This window comes from Photinus pyralis, unplaced genomic scaffold (genome assembly GCF_008802855.1).
Source record: "Photinus pyralis isolate 1611_PpyrPB1 unplaced genomic scaffold, Ppyr1.3 Ppyr1.4_LG3b, whole genome shotgun sequence".
Taxonomy (NCBI): Eukaryota; Metazoa; Arthropoda; class Insecta; order Coleoptera; family Lampyridae; genus Photinus; species Photinus pyralis.
The window spans coordinates 23649349-23674694 of NW_022170510.1; the positions used below are offsets into that span (position 1 = coordinate 23649349).

The 25346-nt window shown below is 36.2% G+C and overlaps 1 protein-coding gene across 2 annotated transcripts in view; it reads right to left on the bottom strand.

Moving 5' to 3' along the window:
• Positions 1-22407, bottom strand: part of LOC116167427 (sushi, von Willebrand factor type A, EGF and pentraxin domain-containing protein 1) — a 68868-nt gene extending 46461 nt beyond the window's left edge. For both annotated transcript variants that reach the window (XM_031482791.1, XM_031482789.1), the window contains exons 1-2: positions 22267-22407; positions 1753-1824 (exon numbers count right to left, since the gene is read on the bottom strand). In XM_031482791.1, the coding sequence (XP_031338651.1) occupies positions 1753-1821 (69 nt within the window). In that variant the 5' untranslated portion in view covers positions 1822-1824; positions 22267-22407. The remainder of the gene's footprint in view (positions 1-1752; positions 1825-22266) is intronic.
• Positions 22408-25346: the final 2939 nt, after the last annotated feature.

Consider the following 25346-nt stretch of genomic DNA (forward strand, 5'->3'; position numbering starts at 1 on the left):
TTGCAGTTAATGGTGCCTTATTCGAACATTTACTGTCAATTGTTGTATTAGGAAACCGTTTTTAGTAATTTGGTCTTTCTTTATGTTGAATTCGCTGTTCTAAATATAATACTTTTTGATAGAATTTGATTTGTTTTATAGCAGACATTCCATGGCATGACGGATATTGTAGTTTTTGTATTATAAAATTCCATGGCATCACAGATTATTGAAAAAGATGCAGGTTTTATTTTTCCAATATTCTGTCTTCATTATGTAAAAAATTGGAAACTAACGCGGTTGATTGACGTAAAAAATTTTTGTCTATAAAAATCCTTAATACATTTTTGCTCTAAAATAATTTGGGGAGCCAATAATGGCATGTTATGAATTTTACATTGAAATCCTTATGATGCGCGACGCAAGTCACCACCCTGTATGGAATAAGAAAATCTTGTTTTATCCAAGTTCCAAGTGACCCCCTTCCCCTTTTCTATTCGCCTCATTTGGTCCCGCCAGACTTCCAACTGTTCCCAACAGTAAAAGTTTATGGACTGACTGGAGGCGGGTGAATACCTTTTCCGGAGACCGAGGACCAGCACTTTCGGACGGGGATCGTGGAGTTTGAAGCGTTGACTGAAAGTGTGTTGCGGTTGAGCCTCGGGGGACTACGTCTGCATCATTGTTATTTAATATTTATTTCAAAATAGATTACTTATCACCACTATCTGTACCTATATGCAAAGAGACTTTGAAACACTGGTGGCATTTTGGAGACCATTAAATTTTAAGTTTACCCCAGCGCACATTTATAGCGGACGCGTAGGGTTCATGTTCATTCAAACTAAATGAGATTGCATAAATAATCGAATTTAATAGGCCATTTCTTCACTATTTGTATGAGCGGGTTGGTACACGCCCCGAGTTATGCCCAGAGCGCCACTTTGTGTGCTAAATTGAGAATGGCAATAAAACATTTTTAATAATTTTTGAGCTCATATTCAACAATAATTAATAAGGCAACATTTGAGGTTTACAACGTTGTGCACCCGTCTTACAATTACAACAAATTACAAACTTTACATTCAATTTTGAATGGAAAGTGTTACCTCGTGTAAACAACTTGAAAAAAAATACAAAATATATTAATATTTATATATATTTTGGAGGTGCTCAAATAAGACACTAGCAGAGGAGGTTAAGAATCAAACAATGTGACAATTTACCCGCGTATCAAAACACTCGGGTACAGAAGAATTTTGAATTGTTCCGTTTCTAAATTTTTGTTGTTTTGTAAACAATATTATTATTAACCCAGTAGTACAGCTACTGGGAAGTTTACAGAACTTCATGTACGTTTGTGATTAGGCACGTAATGGTAACTCATTACTGACCTTTTTGTAAAGAAGAAAAAGAAAAAGAAAGTGTTAAATTATACAAAGGTATACATTTTCTTCGGAAGGTAAGGGATACTTCTCATTCCCAAGGTTAAAGAAGGAGAGAATTGCATTACACTCTCTAAAAAGATTACCACCTTCGTGTGCATGGTAAAATGTTCACTTAGAAATAATGTGAGATAACATGGAAGCTGTTTGGAATCATAACATAAAAGATTCTTCACCGTAACCTATTCCGCTATGGTGATGGTTTACTTGCTCTAACTGCTGCGCTAATAACGCGAAGTGCAATTTTTTAAATACGAGCAATTAAGAAATTGAACACATGTTAATCTTTCATCTAACTTATTGCATAATTACAGTTTAAATTACTTACCTGAGCTAAGGTAACCTTAATGAAGCCAAGAATGGCGACCGCAAGGGTCGCCTGTAACCGTATCAACATTCCCTGAAACAATATCGTAAGTTTAGTAACTATTAAATAGGTATGTACACATAAAAGTTTAATTAGGTATGTATTGGTATGTAAGTAGTAGGTAGTAAATATGTCGGAATTTCTAACTGCAAGGCACACATGTATGTTCATGCGGCTACACACCTTAAGATTAACAGTTACGAAACAAGAATTTATTTTAATAATCGAATGCTATAAAGCGTATTGGTTATATCAGTGAACATTTGCATATAATTAACCCAACACTGTAGCGGTTTTTGTTTATAGGTCTTTTTCATCTTTACCTGAGATCTGTAACAATAATCGCTAATTATTGTTACACCATATGGAATACAGATCACGGCATTCACACATGGGAACAAAACATTAATTGTATAATATTACTAAATATTTTTCCCAAACCGAATTTGTGGTGTAATATAGTGGCTTTCTATATTGTAAAAAGGAACTACTTTTGTAAGCAATTCTCACCAATAGGTGAGTACCCCAACAATAGAGTATTATAGCTGCGATTACTTATTATATAAACGCAATCAATTCTGGAACTGTTTCTATTACTGCAGACGACAACAGATCAAAATAAAAGCGAAAGTTTTAATAATGCGTTATGCACCATTGCGGTAAATTTAATTTTTAACCGCCTTATTATGATAAAATGGTTTTTTGTTAGAGTTTTTAAACATTAGAAAGTAAACTTAATGGTCACAAATTAATCATAATAATAGCTGCACCGTACTGAAAAAATGAATTAATTCAGATAATTGTGCTGAATGAGATAAGATTGAGCCAGAAGCAGTTAAATTGGCTACTATGGCTTATATAAACAAATTAGACAAATACATTTTCGTAAAAATGTTTAACCAACCCAATATATAAAAATCTTGAGTCACGGTTTTTGTGGTCACAACCTCCGAAACCGCTAGACCGATTTTTATGAATTTTTTGTATATTTGGTACATATGAGAATAGGTCGCAAAGTATATTTCATACGGCTAATAATAACAGTGGACGAGGTGCCTCAAGGTTATGTCCCATCCTGGAGCGAGGTATGAGAATAGGTCGTAACGCACATTTCATAAAGCTTATAATAAATATTGGGCGAGGTGAGGCGGCGCAACCGCCTAAACCGAGTTTATGGTTCATCAGGGAGCGGGACTGAGTTTCTGCCCCATCCGGGTGTGGGATATTGGGTTGAATGGGGCGATGCGGCCTCCGCAAACCGAGAATATCTCCCATCCTAGAATACGAAATTTCCCAAAGGCGGTACAAACTTCGCGGGGTCTGCTAGTATTCTATAATAATAATGACGTTTCGCGTTCAACTAGGATTATAATTGCTTGGTTATCATAAGCCTCGTTTCCTTTGGCACCGTGGGTGATGGTTTCATTTTATGAACTGAAATTATGGCGATTGTCTTGTGAAGTCGCAATGGAGCTGCTTGTACAAATTTGAAGCTAATTATTATATTATCAATACTTAATGGTCAACTTGATCGTGATCAGGTAATGTTCTTTCAAGAGAAAAATGCTGCGAAACGAAAATGAGTGCTTCTGAAATGAAAATGATTTGTGATTGGTTTACGTCAAGAATGTCCGAATTCGAAGTTAGAGCATAGGGTAAATGCATTTTGAGCCATTTAAGTAGGACCTCTTGAAACTGATTGTCCATATGCAAACACATCTGCATTCAATAGATTACCGAATGGACCACCTGGAAAATTACTCTCTTTGGTATAGCCTCCTTTTCCATGGGGTAGATGAAAGAAATCGTTTCCGTAGCTTTCATCAAATGTATGTTTTAAACATCTACATTTTGCATCATCTAATTGAAAAATGTCACTGTTTGAGTCAAGCTGACAAAAAACGCCCCAGGACAATGATTGTTCAATTTCTTTCTTATAAGGATCGCGCGAGTGTTTGGAGCGGGAAAAACCTGCCCAAAGGGTCTTCTATGTTAATCATCAGAATCCGTAAGTGCCTGTAGATATGCGATACTGAAGGCTGCTAAAGCTACATTTATGTTTCAAAAATACTTGGACAGTAGATAGTAAAACTGTGGTGCTATTTCCAAATAACCTTAAAAAATGTATCACAACTCAAGCTCATTTGAATGTTGCCACCACTAGATATACACAAAAAACAGATTGGATTTCTTGGGTAACACATTTATAATACATATTCCTAACTGGAGTGGCATCACCCGTACACAATGGTTGCAAGAGCACCGTGATGAGAGAAATGGGTAGAGGTAGATTCACTCAAGTGGCGTTTATTCGTTTTACAAAAGAACGTGCCGGACAAGGATGATTTATATGTATTAGCTTTCCCGTGCAGAACGTTGGAATTGGGCTCACTTCCGGCGTCAGCGTCCTGAAGGTAAGACTTGTTCTTATTAGTCCAGGCTATATATTTTTTTACAAAAAAAATTACTTACCGGGCAAAACCGGGTTTTTCAGGCAGGCAAAATGGCCAAATGAATAGAAATTGGGAAAAAATAATTAAAACAGCTGAATTTTTTCGCGGGTGAAATCACGGGGGTTGAAAAGGGGGAAAGTGGTGTTTTGCAAATTGTGGCAAAACTATTAATTTTAGACGAAAATGTAAAATGTAAAAGTTATAGAGATTTAAAAAATGAGCAACTTTTGTATCTATACTGTATAGTATCATTGTATTTCGTTTATAAATACATTGATAGTATATAATTTATTTTCACATATCCTCCAATTTTCCTAGAAAAACCGGAAAAACTGTTTTTTTCGTATTCTTATTTTTCCGAAAAAAAGTCGTAGGGGTTTGAAATTTGGAAGAAACAGCTTGTTTTATGATAAAAAAGAAGATAATTGTTTGAGCCCGTAAAGTTGAACCGTTTCCAAGATCTCACGATTTCTGAAAAAAACCACCTCTTTTTCAAGGGGATGAAAAACTTATTTTTTTTCATCGTAAAGAGGTGCGCGGGGTAGCAAAATTTTCGGGAAGACATATTTTAATAAACAAAAATAAAAAAATATTCCCATAGCAAAAATTCGAGAAAATCGCCATAAACTGAAAAAACAGTTTTAAGATATACATGGTTTTTGTCATGATAAATCAACATGTTGGATGTTAATAAAGATTTTTTCGAAATCTGTCTTCTTGCTTCTCTTTAATGTTTGCTTAAATTATCTCTTTTGTTATCTTATGCTCAACTGGTTTAGTTAAAACATCTTTATTATTTCTTTTTTCTGCATTTTTACCACAATAAAAGCAATTCGAAATAAAATCGGATTATCTTGCTTCCTGATGATTCCTGAACAATTTCTTTTTGTTCACTGACTCTTCTTCCTGCCTGTTTTATAGCTGATGCAATTGTGTTGGGCCTGTTGATAAACTTGCAAAATCTGCAATAAGAACGTTAGTTTTACCGGCCAAAGCAAATGATTTGAGATGTAAAACCTGGAATAAACTTTATGAGGATTTTATTCATCATTCCTGTAAATTAACGATCAACAGGCCCAGCTTAATCCCATCAGCTGTAAAACAGGCAGGAAGAAGAGTTAGTGAACAAAAACAAATTGTTCAGGAAGCAAAAGAATTCGATTTTACTTCGAATTGCTTTTATTGCAGTAAAAATGCAGAAAAAAGAAATAATAAAGATCTTTTAATTAAGGCAGTTGAGAACTGGGAAACAAAAGAAAATATTTTAGCAGCATTAAAGAGGAGAGAGAAGACAGACTTCAAAAACTTTTTATTGGCGCGGATCCAATACGTTAAGTTGCAACAAAAGCTATTTACCTACTGTCAAAAACGGTATATCTTAAAACTGTTCCCCCAGTTTTTGCTGCTTTTCTTAAAATTTTTCTATTGGAATAATATTTTTTATTTTTGATTATTAAAATGTAAGTCTTCCCGAAAATTTTGCTACTCCGCGCACCTCTTTACGATGAAAAAAAATAAATTTTTCATCCCCTTGAAAAAGAGGTGGTTTTTTTCAGAAATCGTGAGATCTTGGAAACGGTTCAACTTTATAGGCCCAAAAAAGTTTCTTCTTTTTTATCATAAAACAAGCTGTTTCCTCCAAATTTCATACGCCTACGACTTTTTTTCGCAAAAATAAGAATAAACAACGAAAAAAACAGTTTTTCCGGTTTTTCTAGAAAAATTGGAGGTTATGTGAAAATAGTGTAGATACAAAAGTTGCTCATTTTTTTCATCTCTACAACTTTTACATTAAACATTTTCGTCTAAAATTAATAGTTTTGCCACAATTTGCAAAACACCACTTTCCACCCCTTTCAACCCCCGGGATTTTACCCGCGGAGAAATTTCGCTCTTTTAATTATTTTTTCCCAATTTCTATTCATTTTATCTACCTGAAAAACCCGGTTTCGCCAGGTAACTAATTTTTTTTGAAAATAAATTATTTTAGAGCTATTTAACCTGGACTATATATTGTTAGTGCATTTGGGATTATCGGTGAGAATTTTTGCTCGGAATTTCATTTTACTTGTTGGGAATCGTTGTGAGATTCGGCAATCAATTTATGCGATCATTATTGGATTAAGGGATTCATAATTTGGGGGAAGTTTGAAGTTTAACGTATGTCTCGACGTATGTATTATTTTGGAGAAATTTAATTTCAGTTTATTTAAGCAAGGTTCGTTGGTTGTTAAGGAAAAATAAACCAGCATTTCCTTAGCCAATTTTATTATTACTTCCCTCATATCTCCTCAGTTTTATACAGGGGGAGTTAAGTTAGAAACGGAGTGAAGCTCAACCCTAGTACACTGCAACGAAGTACACGCCCAGGGCGAATCAACCGAAGTGAAAGTCTTTGTGTTTTACCATCCCTGAGCTAGCTGGTCGTTTATGACGCCGGTTTGAGCTAAAGCAGTGCTAGCTGAACCCCCTGTTAGGTATAATTCGCGGTAACGCCAGAGCAGAAACTCAAATTTGTCAAGAAAACGCTTTGGAAGAACGACGATAGTTATTTTTAACTGACTGTCACGGGGGACGAAACATGGGGGTTTCACTGGGATCCCCTCACAAAACAGAAATCAATGCAGTCTGCTCTCCCCTCCCAAAAAAGGCATAAACCCTTCGTCTAGTCTAGAAGATGTATGGTGATTATGGCGCACGATTGAATGCTGAAGCGCGCCTGTAAAGCAAAACGACCTGGCCGAACAAAACTGCTCTGTTGAATGACAAACTCAATGACAACTGCAGAGTCCACAAGGCTCGCCATGTTCAAGCCATTATGGCAAACGGTGGCTTTACAGAATTACCAGATTCACGCTACAGTTCAAATTTAGCACCATGCGACTTCTTTTTCTTCAAATACTTAAGGGACCACAAATTTGCTTCAAATGATCACCTGATAGCGCAGTGGCGTCACTTTTTGAAGTACAAATAAATGATTTTTTTATGGACTGAAGCATATGGGAAAATGCTAGGCTAAATGTTAGTATAGTTACGTAGAGATACACATTGTTTTAAACATTGTACGGTTTCTTCATAGTAGAAAATAAAAATAAAACGCCCTCGTAATTTGATGCAATTTGAAGGTTTTTGCCAGTATTCATCACCTTGACAGTGTTAAACTATGATGAACCTTGGGCTTCATCTAGGTTGGGGCATTGTTTAAGTACTGTTGGGGTGTTCCTAATTGTTGAATTCTTCCTACGAAGCGCTTAAAGCTGTAGGTATTATGTCACACTTCAAAAGAACCAAATTTGTCCTGTCCCACTCGATTTTGTTGCGTGGGAAACACACGCAATGACCTCTCTTTGTCGATTGGTCGGTATAAGTTACTATTGTTCAAGATCAAACTTGTATGCAAAATAAATAATAATACGGTAAATACGTATGCACACTACTGTCATTATATCAGAAATATAAGGAATAATGATGCTACGTGAATCTGTTAATGATAACTTTCTCTAAAATAGGGTGCGGATGGGTACTTTAAACGAAAGGGGGAAGTACAAAGCGTATTATGTTTCTACTTGGAATATTCACCGACTAGTAAAGAATGACATATTTGGCTAACGTGAAAGTTATAAGACAAATAGAAATCAAACTAGAAATACTTAACTTACACCCTACTTTGTAAAATAGCTATACCTGTTTGGTTAACTTTTAATAATGTTACACAAGAAATTTTGTAAAAACGTTGGCATCTCAATATCCATCGGCCAGCAAAATGTGTTTGTTATTTAAATGTAAATTAATTTTTTAGGAAAACCGATTACTTTGAACACGAAAGGTAAAGATCATCACAAGTATGATGTAAGTTTTGTTTCGCTTTTAAATGACTACCCATAAATAATAACATTCGTGTCGCAAAATGACATACATAGGTGTGTGTTGTCCAGATTATGTAGATATCCAAGCAACGTGCAATGTAAAACTTCTAATCCAGCGTTGTGTAATGGAACTTACAAGTCACAACTGGCAGTCAATGGGATTAACATCTAGACAAAGACAAACGTAAGAATGCACAACATATAAATGAACATCATGTGAACCAGCAGACAATTGGTTTGGTACAATAATGGTAATCAGTGTAGTCATGTGATTCACTTTACACACTTTGGCTAATTCGTTTCATGCCGCTCAAAATTTTCGCAACAACTGGCTTGTATGGCTGTTCTAATGATTGGTTATAATATCAGGAAAGTTTTAATGGTAAATAGTTGACATCAAAACGCGACAATTTCATGTCCAATAAATAAGGTTACGGTAATTCTTAAGATGACAAATGGCAAAACGAAAGTGATGCTTTAAAGTGATTTGTAACGAGAAGTGAAAACTGTATTGTCACATTCATCTCAAGAGACATCATTTTCTCCATTCGTATTAATCTTACACGGCGTTGGAAATTACGATTGCAAACGATCCATGACGGGGAAACGGAAGAGAAATGAAGAGAATCTAGACTACGAACGTCCTAAAACCAAAAAATTTGACAAAGTGTAGCCATGTTTCTGTGTTAAAAATTGACAAATAAAATTATGAAACAGGTAGATAAAAAGTCGTGATCGTATGATTTTCGAATAGCAGCATCAAAACCACCCCACTCCAGTAGTAGGCACTTCACTATAATCCTATTTTTGTTTTTGATCATCATTTTCAAATTTAGCTTGACCTCGAGAAACCACATTTAACAAACAAACACTATGAATTACCATGAGATTCCATGTGAAATTCAGAATTCTATATGTAGAGATGCGAGGACCTGGATTCGTAAGATTAGAATTTTCGATTGTTCTTGGTCTAGTTTCTTGGGTCTTTTTAATTAATAAAATGATTTTAATAAAATATCTATGGATAGATACGAAAAATTACTTTTTTGCTAGTCATCTTCGAGTAACTTGAAATGTATTTTTAAAAAAACGTCATAACATTTTATGTATATGGAATTAAATATAAATATTATGAATGTATTTACTATTATACCATTGGAATTACAGAGCTTACTAATGAAAATTAAAACTTTGCCTAATTTATTTTAGTCCAAAGCATTGAACACCAAAATGGTTTTCCAAACTTAATTACTAAATAATTACATCAATGATTTATTGAGATTTAATGTATTTTAACTAACCCACTGTATTATTAAATAGAAACTTGTAAGTGCGAATAATACATCACTATTTTGCACTAAAAATTAAATGTACCTTTTTCCGGAGGGGAATTTTTCGATGAAAGCTTATCTGAGCAAAGAACAATTTGTGAGTACTCTGTAAGTCTGTATCTCGTTCTCCAAAATACGTCATGTCTCCGTTGCTAATGACACGATACGATTCGGTGATACCGTTGGATGAATTCCCCGTATGAGAAGTTTTGATCGTCTTATGTCTTTTAAATATTTGAGAAAGCCCAAATATAAAACCCGAAACTTGAAAGCCACATCAAAACCGGGGGACATTAAAGTGCTACTTCAAAGAATTGTACACTCATTTAATTTTTCGAATGAAATCCCAAAAAAAAGGATAAGCGGGAGTGGGGGTTATGGGGCTACTACCACGAGAATATGCACGCCAATGTATTTCAAGAATATTTTGAACAATTGCTGTTTTTTGTTTCGAGAGTATGGGGTTATGGGCACAGGAAATACCTACATACTTCAGGAGAACCTCCTGAAATTGGAACTTTTGCGAATTGTAACGCAACATATACCTCCAGCCGCCTTAGATGTGTTTGTGGAACTACTACTTATCTAGTTATTAACGTAATTACTGAAGACATCTATACGGATTAAGAAAAAATCGATACATTTGCTTCAGAGGCGTAGCGAGAATTGGGCAGGACCATGCGCCCCCCCCCCTCTCATAAATGCACAAAATAATAATAGATAATGTTCAACATGGCGCCCAATTAACTCTGTACAGGTGAGTCCTCCAAAAACTACATGTAAAATAATATAATTTCGGGCGGCATCAGCATCCCTAATAGAGGACTAAGGCACGCTATACTATAAAGAAAAACCATATTTGTAGAGATCCTACCTAGGCTACTACTTTTTTTTTACAAAATTCCAACCACAAGTTGTGTAGAATGATGAAAATTTTGATTTTGATTTTTGTGAATAAGTAAGTACTCGAGATCGATTTCATTCATGTTGGTACAAAAGACAATAGCTGGTAATCCTAGATCAGGTCCTAGATCAAGGATTCAACATCTCTCCCCCAAGTGATGCACACATGAAGGCGTCGAAGGTTTTCGATTACTGTGTTTAGGAGAACAACATATGCCACCCTTCGATTCGCCCCCATTTTTACCATCAATTCTTTTTACCACCAACGTGTTTACTAATCTATAACCTAATCAAAAATGGTAAAATTTATTAGTAGTGAAACAGAATAGCGGTAAAAAAAGTATGTTGGTGAAAATGCAGTGGTAAAAGTTGAAGTGGAATATCCATCTCTAGAATATTGTAGATTAAATTCTAATGAAGTTGCCTGTAGAATTCCACAGAATCTATTCAGTGCAACACGATCAGAAAAAAAACCAACACTCACATCACAAAGCTTTACGAAAATAACGTTTCGACAGTAAACTATCATCGTCAGGGCACACAGGTTCATAAGATCCCAGATTTTCTATCGCATGGCGATCTTTTAGTGTTCAAAACACTTATATGATGTTAGTTTCGAAGTTTATTTGTAACGAAATCATGAAGCGCTCGAATGTTATCATCTTGAATGGTTGATGGTTATTTGTGGTTCACATATTATGGCGTTATACTCTTATGCATTGCGAATTCTGTGAATTTTTGTATTAGTTATTGGCATATTCATTCTCATTTTTTAACGTCTTGTTCATTATATTATGTAATAGTGTGTTTGTTTCCTACACCTTCCGATAGTTGCAAGAATTGCGAGATCTGTGAATGTTTAATTTTGTCGTAAAATGAGTTGAATAATCTATAATAAATGGAAATGCGCCTTTGCTGCCTATTTCAACACATAATTAATCAATCCCTGCAAATTAAAATACGGTTTGTATTTGAAAGTAATTAGAATAGTGGTTGATAATATTTTTAAATTAGCATCGTTACTACGTTCCATGTTCTATTAGAATGCGCAGCTATAACGGGGACCCTTTAGGGAATCTAGAGATTTTAAACTACTTGTTTATCCGTCACTCTCTTTTTTGTTTGGCATTTACCTTTGTAAGCATAGGAAAGAATCACTCTATAACGTGACTGATAGTGGACGTTTAAGCAGTAAGGTGGTTTTAGGGTTGATCCCAAATTTGTCGGCTGTAAGTTCTTTGGTGAGGGATGTGTAGGAAGTAGAGATGCTAAGGAGGTTCGATTCCGATTCCGAAAGTTCGGAGTTTCTGATTGATTTTGCACTTTCGATTTCGGTTTTGGTTCCGGCAAATTTTAATCGAAAGTTATATCGGAGGTTGATGCACAGCGGGGGTGCGAGCGCAATTAGTGAGTCGACTACTCTTTAACTTGTTGTTTTGTTCCTTAAATAGAATTTTCTTCTTTTGAAGTCACTTCATTTGATTTAATTGACTACTAGCACCTACTGTTTAAGATTTGACATCTCTCTCCTGCTTCCCATTCCGGTTCCGATTCCGATAAACACGATTTAAAAACTCCGCTTTCGAATTCGGTTCCGATGTAGCAACTTCCGTAAAATCCCTGGTAGGAAGGATGTCTTTTATCCTGATACGCACATTGAAGCATTTGTACGTTGTTGTGGAGGGAGGATGAATGTTGCCACCTTTTTTGTTTCATTAAGGTGTATTGTAACGTTTCGTGCTAATAGAGAGTGTGAGTTGGTACTATTGGGATTGCGGAAAACTTTACTTTGGTTTTTGTTGCTGCAATGACAGGTACTTTGCGAAAGATGTTTAAATCTTATGAATTTTCTGAGGCATCAAGCTAAAATTGTCGAAATTATTTATCTAAACGTATTTACGTGAATGGATTTTGCTAACCTTAATCTATTATTTTTTGTGTTCACTTTCTAATAATTAACCTTAATCTAGGTAAGCATATTTTTCACGGCCATGGTCATCCCGGCGATGACCATCCCGGCACCGATTTCCCGGCGACCATTCACTTCTCGGCTTCGGTTATTCCGGCGCTCTAAACCCAGCGATGAGCAATCCTGGCTTCGGTCGTCCCGGCAATTTGAACTCTGCGATTAGAGGGATGGAAAACATTTAAGACGCGGTAAACATATGAAGCAAATTCATGTTTATCATATTGAAACCGGAATTAAGTTTTCTGATTTGCTATTTTATAGAGTTGATTTTTCCTTTTTAGATATAACACAATTTAAATATTTAAATATCACATGTTCCTGGCAAATTCGAAGTTGATTAATATATCATCTATTCTAGATTATATTATCTTTCTTTTTATCGATTATATTCCAAAGCCAATTCCGTTACTGTAATGGTTCTCTGGAAACAAAGTCTTACAGGAACAGCTGTTCTGATTATAGTATTGATATTACTAAGATACGGACACTTTAATAATTTTTAGTTTCAGTTTGGCAGGATTTTGTCTGGCGCCACCCCGCCGTACGGGTTTGCTCAGGATTGTTTTACTCGGAGGCCCAAATCTTCCCTGGCTAGCCGGTCAAGTAGATAGATTAATGCTAAAGCTTGCGTCATAATTCCAGGAATGGAGACGCCATTGCTAATTTCTCGACACTTGTATTTGCAGGTACACGAGTCAAAGTCAAAGTTAAAATAAAACTACACGAACTCGATAGTGGAGACACAGGCGACCTAGAAGAATCTTTTAGTTAGAACGTGAAAGCCGAATGGGACAAAACGTGAAGGAAAGGATTACCTAGCAGCTGAGTACAAGTAATTATGTAATTACAGCAAAACTTGGGATTCACTAATTAGTTGCATTGAAATTACGCAATAATAAAAGAAAAGTGGACTCTCTTAGTGGCCCGAAAGATACCTAATTAGAATAGCTGAACACTTTCTATTTTTTTTAGTAACTTAGAATTATACTTACACTTTGAATTGCATCTAAATAGCTCAGAAGTTAACTACGATATTATATCCGTTAAGTCCTCCATACAATAACCTTATACAAAGACAGGTAGTCTATTCATAAAGAATAGAATGCCCATTCTTCCTTATATGTAGAATTCTGATGGCTAGTTAGAACAGTTCCACATGGTGTATTTTCGTTCTGCATGCTGCATGTTCACGAGGTCATTGCAGAAGAATTGGATCGCGAGTAGCTTTTTTAATATGTTACTCTGTTATGTGGCATGCATGCTTAGCGCCTATTAACAAATTAGAGGGGTATGAGGACAGTTCATTAAATCGAGGCTTGAAATAAAATGATAATTATAGGCAGACTTTCGTGTGTATGAATTTGATCAGTAGAATGGAACGTAAATAGCGGAACCACACAAGTTCTTATAATGAATGTGTTTGGCGGAGAATCCAACCCCAGACTCAACGCTCGAATTCACAACCTTGGAGTTTTATTATACGCGGATTCTTGAATTATCAAGGTCCATTTATTCGGTTTAAACCAATACGAAAAGATGTATTTTGGTCAAATGAAGCAGCCGTTGATGTAGCGTTAATGGTGTAAGGAAGGTTGTGATTTGTTTACGTCGTCAGTTTTTGCTGGTCGTGCGAAAATGGCTTGATTGGTGCTATAAGGGCGACGGTCACTATGTAATGTTTCTATTTAATGGTAAATGGGTAGCGAGAGTTTCATTTTGATGCCCTGGTGCTGCCCAAGCTGAGGAGTGAGAGTGTGCCTCTTGGTCTTTCCTGGGATTCAGGGCGGGCTTGTATACAAAATACCGATACAGCATGCACCAAACTTTTTCGGTGTATTCTCACATAGTCGAACTATTATGATTCTTCTAATTGCAACAGGTGTGAACCCCGTCGTAGATGACCAGGACCCGAAGAGGCCCCGGTTAGATACTTAATTCATTGTAGGTAATGGTGCATGGTTGTTACTGTCCGAGATACCCATTCGTGTCCCCTAAAGCGAATACGTTATCTCGATATAGATTAATAATTATATCATGAGTTTAGATTTAGAGGCTGATATCTGACCTATTATAATGCGTTCCCTATTAATTAAATACCGACCCAACGTTACATGTCCCTCCAAAATCTACCTAACACTACTTACAAAAATTTGCAAATGGATGACGAATGTTGAAGATGAGGATAAATGGCAATACACTGAGTACCTTACATCTATCAATTTCTTAGAAGGGAATAGTTCTTGTTAGAATTCAGTGTAACGATACAAAACAAATATAAAAAGACATTACCGCCGTCCCCCCGATTTCGTAAACTTAAAAAACTGCCCGTCTGATAATTATTTACGACTCTGGTTTATAAATTACACGTTAGCTTTGAGTAAAAGTATGTAGGTCAAAACATTCCTCTGGTATTCTTTCATTTTTCACTACCTGTTCGCCGCCTTAGGCATCCTCGCAAATTGATATGCGGCTGCAATGTGTTCTCCGAAAAATGGCGAGAGCAAGGCAAGGCAGTCGTCCGTTTCGAACACGAATAAAAAAGAGATCTTGTTTTGGGCGAAACGATCGGTCTACGAAGGCAAGATCCGGGAAGAGTAAAATGTTTAATCACATGACCCACTGACATTCGCTCAATTCTGGTTTGCCGCGCACCCGTACCGTAAACATGACTCAAGAAGTCAACAACTTGTTGGACTTAAAAATTAAAAGAATTTCCCTCGAGCGCTTTTTACCTGTGATTTAATAATCGAATCATCAACAGCTGCGTCAAACTGTATGGTCGTCGCTAGTAATAGTTAAAAATAAATCTTACATTTATGTGCAATGAGAAAGTTTTTGCATTCGATTTGAGTCATCGGAGGAAGAACAGGTCCAGTTGAGTGTGATCATGGATTAAACCGAAAAGTCTCGTAAGTGAGATTAAAGAAATTCTTTGAAGATTTGCACGATGTACCATAAACCACATAACCAGCTGCTTTTGAATCCGCTAGGAAAATAAAATTGACCGGTTTTATTATTTCATTACTAGAGAATTCTGAACGCTTATTGCAGCAGTAGAAATAACAGTGTTACGGTAACAAAGTGTGGAGTGAAAAAAATATGCAACTCGATACCGAACTTATACTCAAGATCGTTTTTGGGCTGTAATTTTTTGGCTCGGTAGTCTACAATACCGTTATCGTTATTGTGCACACAGACAGGCGGAGAGACAGACAGCAATATAAAATTATAAACGATCGAGGATCGGTAATGAAAACGCGGAAATGCATTATTAGATATAGATTAGATATTATCTGCAATGGGATACTGTGCTATTATTACTCTTCCGTGTAAGGTTTTTGGATTTGCGATTGGCCGTATGCAGAAAAGTGTGAATATCTCCAAAAATGGTCATCTCGCCAGTGGAAACCGGAAGATCATATTTTACGTGCGGGATTGAGTTAGAACAAGCTTTACCGCACATTGTTACTTCTCAGTGAAAACGCCTTCGAGTTCGAACATTTGTACGTGTTTAAGGTGAATCTAACAAATTTCAAGAGACAATTAGTGATCAATGGAATATGGATGCGGTACTATATAGGTACTAGAAACAAAGATGCAGTCAAATCAGTGTATTGAATGCGCTTATACTGGAAATGTAGTGGAATCGGTTTTTCAGACGCATCTTGCTAATTGAGTATCTTGAATAATAAGTAAGGAAACCTCCTATTAATCTGATATAGAGTTACCTCTTATTAGTTAAAATAATACGTGACTTGAAAACTCCTTAATCCAAAAAACTTAATAATTGAGTTGATTTTTCAGACGTCATGTAAAGTTATTTCAAGTGACTTTATCACTTGATACAGATGGTAACCACAGATACTTCTAGTAAAGGCAAACATATATAAAAATCAGATGTGCACATGGGCCTAGACATGGGCAGTCTGTGCAGTGTGCAATGCCAACTTTCTTATTTATGGAAATATTTTTTGAAGTTTTAACAAAAGATGCTTTTAGTAAAAGCAAACGTATCGCATATTGTAAACATCGGATTAATGTACGCATGCGCAATATCAACTGTCTCATTTATCGAGATATCGTTTTGAAATTTTAATCACAGCTTCTGTTAAAGGCAAAGATATCTCGTATTGTAAACATTAGGTGTTCGCATGCGCAGTACATGCACATTCTGCGCAGTTCCAACTTATTTATGAAGATATTTTTTTTGAAATTTTGGCCATAGATGCTTTCTACTTGTTTGAAATTTTAACCATAGGTAGTAAAGGCAGGTAACTATCGCATATTCCAAAAATCAGACGTGCGCATGGGCAGATTGCGCAATGCCAACTTTCTAATTTATGGAGACATTTCTTTGAAATTTTAACCATAGATACTTCTCGTAAACAGAAACATAGCTCACATAGGTATTGCTTTTTGGGGATACTGGTGAATTCATGGAAAATCCGCTCAAGTTACTTGCCTTAGGGCGAAAACCTTTTTACTTGTTACATCTTATGCCCGCGCTAAATACCAAAGAAAGAAATTTTGCTTTACCACGACAAGACCGCTCATTGAAATGCAACCGCTTAGTAAACATTGACAGAAAAGAAACAAAGATCCCTCACTTCAGCACTAGCTGAATTTGACTGACTTGCTTCTGTCGTCTTGTTATCGAAACTCATGTCTGGGGGTTAAGCGAAAGAATTCAATGGCGAAAGTAAGAAATAAGCACTATAGGATGCCATTAAAAATTTCATGCTATATTGGGCCATTTGTTATCGGGAAAATAAAATTTTAGTGCTCCCTTCAACAACAATACAATTAGATTTACCCATTTCAAATTAAGCTTTATACATAAGCTAAGTTTATTTCGTCGAACCCCCTTTCTGCATAACTTTTATCCATTTCAATTTTATGCGCGAATTACGAGCTCATTAGTAGCTCTTACGTAAGTACAGTCATTGACAAAAGTAATGATCGCCGTATAGGTAAATTCTGCAGCATACGTAACCAACATTTGAATATATTTCGCAATTTGGAAATGCGAACCAACAAATTAAAGTATCTCCTCCGGGAAGCAACTGTGGTAGCCCGATGTGAGAGGCATATGTTGGTTGGGAACGGATGGAACGGAGGGAGGGTGCTGAGGGAGAAGGGTACTGCTCCAGCATTCGCCTCGTGCTTTTATAAAGGATCCTCAGAGCATTTATAGTTTTGTATAGTCCGTCCGATTTGATTTGCGGGTATCTACTTGGGAAATTATGGTAGGACGCTATTAATTTTCAGGAAGCTGGCTAACAGGAACAAAAGTTATGACTTCGAGAGAATCGGGAACAGGAAAAACTGTGGGTTCAATATAGTAGAAATCAACTATTTCACCCTAAGTCATGTATCGGGTTCGGACTTTCGCTAAATTATACCCTATGACTCTTAGATGTGTAACAATTCAACATAACTCCTTTCTGTCGTCTAAGGCAACAGTTTTAGAGTAAAATGTACTCAAAATTATTCTTTTCACATGAATTTGGAGCTTTCAAATCCATTAATCGCATTATATTGATGCCGAGAGACTGTATCACATGCCCATTTGATAACCGTGTATGATTGATTCAAAGATGCATTATTTCAATGTTCAAGACATGAATTTGCATTTTTGCCGTTGTTTGAAGACCCTTGAGAAGAAGACCAAAAGTATTATTTCAATACTCATGAATTTGATGCATTTTTGTCTCGATTTTTGTAGATAAATGATATAGATTATAGACAATACATGCAGGACATGCAATGTTTTGCAAGCTTTCATTGTCAATAGGCTCCAAAATGGCGGATGAGCTTACAGACTAATCTTACGAATGAGTCAGCTGTTGTATATACACTATACAGGTCCCATGATGTATGGAATATAGTATATATCTCCGTAAACATCGACTGCATACAATATTTTCTATACAAAAGTTGTTTACCATTTTATTTCTCATAATAAGGCAGCATTCAGTTATTTTGATTTCAGAAAACAAATGAGTAACGAACGACAATTAAATTTTTTTAAATAGGAATGCACCCTTTCATTACCCTCATTTTATAGAATTTTTTGTCTCTTTTCCATGATGTAACATGTTAATACGTATCCACAAGATCGAAAGACAATGGAAGGAATTACTGAGACACTAACTTATTGCTGTTGTGTTGTTGCAGAGCATCAGGGGACCCTGCATTGTATTGGGGAAAAAATTATGAAGATCGTTTACGGGAAAGGTTTTATGAAGAAATATAAACGTTATTTCAACAAAATGTACGCCATTTGCCATTTTTTACTTAGTTTGTGGTTTAATCTGGCTTGTAAATTTAAGTTAAATTAAAATTTGTCTAACAGGGTCTGCCGTTTTAAACTTAATGTGTCAACTCTACTTAAATTAAACAATTACCTAACTAAAATATGTATTGCGAACTTGTTTAAGATTATAAGAAAACGTTAACCATAAGCCAGTCAGTACAATTTTCGTGTGCAATTACGAGGAAGTTGAGAAACATTAATTATATTCCATTAGTTATTAATTAGGCTGCGTTCAGACACGGCATTACCGCCGTATCGGCATTACCGCCGTATCTGTCGTAGCCTTAATGCGTAGTCTTTGGATCAAAATATCCGAGCAAATATCTTTTCTAAAATGCAAAGCTAACATGAACATCGAGATGAACATCTGATGAATTAATACGCGGAGTCTTCGTTTACACAATTTTTATTTGTAGTGGGAATTTTTATTTACCGTGTGTCATTAAAATTTGTTTTAGGTAATAACCTTAACCCTGAGTTGTCTTTGAATTTCGTGTTTCTGCTCATTATTAACGAGCTCCTAGCGAGTTTATAATTTTGCGGTGTCTGTTCGTCTGTCTGTCCGTCTGCCCACCCGTCCGTCGGTTAGCATGACCACGATATCTCATAAACAAATGGACCGATTACGATGAAATTATGCAGGTGGATTCTTTATCAAATTTGTAGATCGCAATTTGTGAATTGGTATTGTAGGCCAAAAAATAAGAAAGCCCTTTTGACATCTCCGTTAGTTATGAACCGAATCGCATTAAATTTAATATACGCATAGCTTTAGCCATATAAAACGCAATTCCAAAAGTTGAGCCTAATCGAACATCATTCACAGTGCCCTCTTCTCATCTCGACCATTTGCAAAAATGAAAACTTTCTTATTTATGAAGGTATTTAAATGAAATTTGATACATAGCCACTTGGAATAAAAGCAAATTTAACGCCAGTTTCAAAATTTGGTTATGCACATGGTATAGCCATACTCAGGAGCTCGTTTTCTATATTTGTTTACACGTTTATTTATTATCACACTAGTGTCTTGCTATCATCACTAATGGAAAGCCCCGGAAAAGCCTATTCGCTGGTTTGAAATTTTTTGAAATTGAAATTGCAGATTTTTGTACCTGCTCGTCAGAAGGTGAAACATGGCTTTTTTCGATCACGCAAGGGTATTAATTTTTAATAATGGGATATAACATAATAGAAATCTACACGCAAGTTTTAAAATAATTCCCTCTCACGTACTGTCGAAGTGATAGGTGACAAAGATAGACAAAATTATAATGGAGCATTGTACCTTTAACTAAAAAGGATTAGTTTTACTCAAGGTTAGGTACTATATCAGTCTAGTACCATCATTTGTTGATACACAAGGGAAAACACTCCAAATTATTGTTTGGATTCCAATTCAAATTTTGTTCCTTTTGAGTTGCACTTACAAACAATTAAGGGCAGTTTATTTAAAATACGCTCTCGTAATTACCTCAACATATAACACTTCAGTAGAATTGTTTATAGCACACCTAAATGGTGTCATATGGGTCATATCACTTAAATTACTATTACAATACGGGATTGTCCTCAACGGAATCTGGCAAAGTTTGTTGCATTCTGAAACAGCTAATTTAGAATATCTGTTTTGTTTGGTGGTAATGTGGTAATAATTGTTGTACCTTGTACCGATAGATGTTGGCATTCAGAAAAGGGTTATGTTGCAGTACAAAAAATTGAGATCGTTTTTGGCCAACCTTATAATACTGAAAATAAGCTTTGAATATAAAATTTTATATTCAAAGAAATAAGGCATGTATGTCTTGCAAGACATACAAGAAGTAAAAAACCCTGAATCAAGTTAAATGAACTGCAAAAGAAATCGTATCACGCCAATGTTGACATTTTAGCCGCATTCTTGGGCCGAAACGCAGCTTGAAAAACAAATTTTTCACATTTGTAAATGTGTATCGAATGAAAGCAGTTCGCATTAACGGTTTTTCTGTCAAGAATATTAATTACTCATTTACAATTGGAGAAAGCAATGTTATAAATTTCCGAGTAAATTTCATAGAAATCGCAAATACCGATTTCGACGGCATTGCCAATGGTGTAATTTTTATTGTGAAAAGTGAAATGTTTATATGACGATTTTAGAAATTTTGAACGTTCTCCGATTGACGTCTGCCATTGTGCCTAGTGGATGGTCAAGTCGAGAGATCGATTGAGCTAAGCTTGCAATCCATTGTGCACATAATTATATGCAAATATTAAGGATCAATGGACGCTAAATTTTCCTAGCGAAAAAAAGGCGGGGAACAATTAGATTAGATGTAGAAAATTGGTACCTATAGGTATAAGTTTCACGTGAGGATACACGAGTCCACAAAAAAGTAGTAATTTGTTCTAATTATAGTCCAATTTTTTACTAAGCAAAACACAGTTAAACCAAGTTTACGTTACTCGCACTACATTCCCCCAATTCTTTTGTGCGAAAGTATAATTTCTTGGCTAAGCGAAAATACATGTTACCGTTCGTAATTAACCATTTAAAAGGACAACCTGAAAATAATGTTACTTTTTAATGTAATTGACAATTTGTGTAGACATTCGAGAAATTAGAACGTTTGTACGATCAGTTAGATAACCGGTTGGTTAAAAGATTAACCTGGCCACTTTGAATAATTTATGGAAATTCCTTGTCTCGAAAAAACACCACGTTGACCCTGGTAACAGTTTCACAGAAAGAGGTCAAAGTGACAGCCGATATTATCGAAAGCCGCAAAGTGCCGTGGAAGTCTTATAAAACAGGAAGCTTCAAGGAACGTGATTCTATCGCCATTCCTTCTATTTGAAATGGAAGTTGTCGTTTAAAAACAATTACCTTCCGGTCCCCATATGGAAGTTTTACTTCGAATACCGTTGAAAACGGAAGACCAAGGAAGAGCAATGTCCGTTTTTTAAACGCCTACTTTTCGTGACAGTATTTTCAATTTTATTACGCTTCAAGAACTGTTCTTTCTTATTGCATATTATCACCAGGTGCTTCAAAATTTTGATGATTAAAAAGAGCTTAGAAACAAAAATCTCTCAAGAATTAATTGCGTTTACCCCATGAGTCAGAGATGCTCAACAAAATTATGGATTTGCAACATGGTTCATTTCAACCGTCTCATAAATTTGTACAAAACTACCTTCAACAAGAAAACCGAATTGTAAACGGATTACTAAAACTTGTTAACTTGGGATTTGCAGGTAGAACTTTCATTCAAGCAAATAACACCTTTGGGTTGTATTTTAAAGGCCTGACCGTTGAATTAGTCTTTGCCCCAAGGGATGGCGATACAATTTCGATCGAAATTATCGTGGAAGATCGAACGAATTCTGACGAATAGTGGTGAAATTTCTCTTTATGGACAAGACTGACAACTGTTAAACTGACCTGCATTAAGCAATCAATAAGCATGGCAAATTGGCGTTTTAAAATAATTGGCGATCTAATTGACGTATAAAGTAATTATTAATCGGCAAGCCTTATAATTAATCTAACGTTTCTTGTTAACGCAAGGCTCGGTTGTCAGAATTTTGAGTTATTGAGGTCAGTTACGACTACTTGAAGGAAAGGTTTTTCCAATTTCTTTGCAAAATAACTCACCGTTTATTATTGAAAATGTATGGCTAATTGAAATCCTATTATTCGCACAAAGTGATTAAACTGGTAGTCCCATGTACTTTTGTTATTTAACGCACAAAATGCTAAAGAAAACACACACTCGCGGCAGTTCTTAAGCTTCGGCACCTTAACTCAATACTGGGGTTTCAGGTGGGCATCTTGTCTACCGGTACAGGTAAGTGGGAGAAACAAGTTTTGTCTATTTCTGTATCGCGAGTCATTGAGCTACTACTTTTTCTTTTAGTTTTAAGGTCGAGAAATACATTTCCTATATTAATTCACCCCAAGAATGCGAATTCTTTATGTAACATTTGTATTAATTGCCGATAGGTAAAAGGTTTTATGCAAAATACTGATTCGGTTTGGGTACGCTCGGTATAGGTCCCTATTTTGTATTCTTCAATCATCAAAATAACTCTCCTGAACCTTTTGGTATAAACCAAATAATTTCAAGATTAAGGATGGTGCTGAAACTAGTCAGTGTGGTCCATTTAATCATCTTTTAGGTGCTATACTTAAATCATATAACGAGCGCCGTATAGTAGAGATTTCAACGATAGGTGCGACGAAGTACTTGTTCCTTCTTCATTACACAATCTCTTAACCTTAGACATTAAACTCATCAACGAAATATGTATGTACATTGTACAACATAGAAAAATGCACGATTTAACGTTTTGGTAAATCCTCCATTGGATCATACTGATTAGACCTCCTCGTTGGTATTTGTATTTATATAGATGTGCGTGCATGAAAAGGAAATCTATTATGTCATTTTTATACCAATAGGCGTGAAAACTCTCGTTTGCTATGCATACAACATTTAAATATTATCAGTTATCGCAATCAGATATTTTGTTGTAAATGAGCTGTCAAAAGTAAATTCCAAATTACCGGTAATTATATTTTGGAAGGTCTAGAGCGATTTTAGATAGGCTTTTAGGTTCTAAGTAGCAGTAAAAAACTAAAAATCTCCAAATGGGGTAATAGAGCATATTTCAGTTTGAACATACAATGGCCGAAGATCTATTTCGCGTAGTGCCCACTAATACAGTAAATATGTATCTGCATTTTATAAATGAACGGAGGTAGAAACTTTGGATTTTTCAACTGTAACCGCCGCGCCGTAACAAAAGTCAATGGATGGAATGGTTCTGTCTAAAAACGAACTCAGACGACGTCATTTAACAAATACTTTACAAATACTTGCAACACTGGTCAAAGGGATCGCATTTGTGTATGCTTACGATACGCTCATGTAATAATAGTAGGTATATGGTAGGTATATCATTTTGAGTTCGCAGAGAAATCTGAGAGATCGATCTTCGATGACAGATTTGAGACAATTGTCATGCATCATGATCATGTCATGATAAATATGTTCAGAATGTAAAATCAAGGGGTACCTACTGTGAGTGGTTTAACTATAATTATGATCATAATCAACTACCGACGTGTAAAAAACCAGATGATAATGACATCCTTAAACTATTATAAACTGACGTTTCAAGATAAAAAATATTGTTTTTTCTGCGACGGGAAAAACATTTGACATTTTATCTCTGTTGATAGGTAACAAAATGTCACTTTTTACGAAATTACTTCTTTTCCGGGGAAAAAAGTGAGTACTTTTTAGCGCATTTTTGCAAATTTATTTGTAAAAAGTAGCTTTTAATCTCACTTTGGCTGGCTGGCTGGCTGGCTGGCTGGCAGCGAATGGGGGCGCGTAGAAGAACTCTTGTAGAAAGGCAACGGGTGTACGTGTATCTACAAGGCCGTGTAATTTTACAACCTTAGGGACAGGGGTACATGATGTGGGGTTGGCGACATCTGGGCGTCATCCTCGAGCGTAGTATACTAACGTGAAGGTTTTTCAGTTTTTTTCTTATCTTCTACTACAGTTTTGGTCCGATTCTTTCCAAATTGGTGTCGTCGGAAAGATGTTGTAAACGCGCAAAACTCCTACGTGGTGGAATTTTGTTTTTTGTCCTAGGGGCGAAATTAACGACCTTTTGCAAGGCGCGCGCGCGCGCGTCTTCGAGAGGTAGTCAACTTCGGGCACCTTTTACCTTCCGTTGCGAATTCTGTCACGCGTTTTAACGTTTCGTAAATCTCGAATGGCTGTCTCTCTTTCTCGTGTCGCCAATAGAAGCTCGAGCAATGAGAAGTGCCCCCCAAAAATTAAGTATAAGTATATATCTTGTGGAAGGTTTTTAGCGAAATCCACCAAAATGTGGGTGTAATATAAGTATGCACCGAAAAAGGAAATGTGGTAGCCCCCGACACGATCTTACTGATGGTGGAGTCAAATCTTCAAACGCGAATTGCGGGTGAACGGGGCGTCGGAAGTGGGTGCCGTCAAAGGGAATGTGGTAGCCCCCGACACGATCTTACTGATGGTGGAGTCAAATCTTCAAACGCGAATTGCGGGTGAACGGGACGTCGGAAGGGGGTACCGTCAAAGGGAATGTGGTAGCCCCCGACACGATCTCACTGATGGTGGAGTCAAATCTTCAAACGCGAATTGCGGGTGAACGGGACGTCGGAAGTGGGTACCGTCAAAGGGAATGTGGTAGCCCCCGTCACGATCTCACTGATGGTGGAGTCAAATCTTCAAACGCGAATTGCGGGTGAATGGGACGTCGGAAGTGGGTACCGTCAAAGGGTATGTGGTAGCCTTCGACAAGATCTTTTATTCATGGTTGAGTCAAAAGTGGCTAATAGAATACTGATCTGCCACACAAAAATGCGCTGAAGTCCCTTCGATCTCACACGAGGACTTTCATAATTTTTTCCCGGATATACTCGCATATACACATAAGTACAGATAGATATTCAATTTTTGTGAAGCTACTTTCACTGCCTCTACTAACTCAGGTGACGTCAGAGAAAATTCAGAATCAGACATTTTGGGTGCACTTTCACTTAAAAAAAATAAAAAGTATACTTTTCGCTCTTGATGTCTGCCTGTCTGTCTGTCGGTCTGAGTCACATAGGTTTCGGAACTACACCATTTACAGACTTGGTATTGGTGTGTCATTCGACTAAATTAAAAATAATTT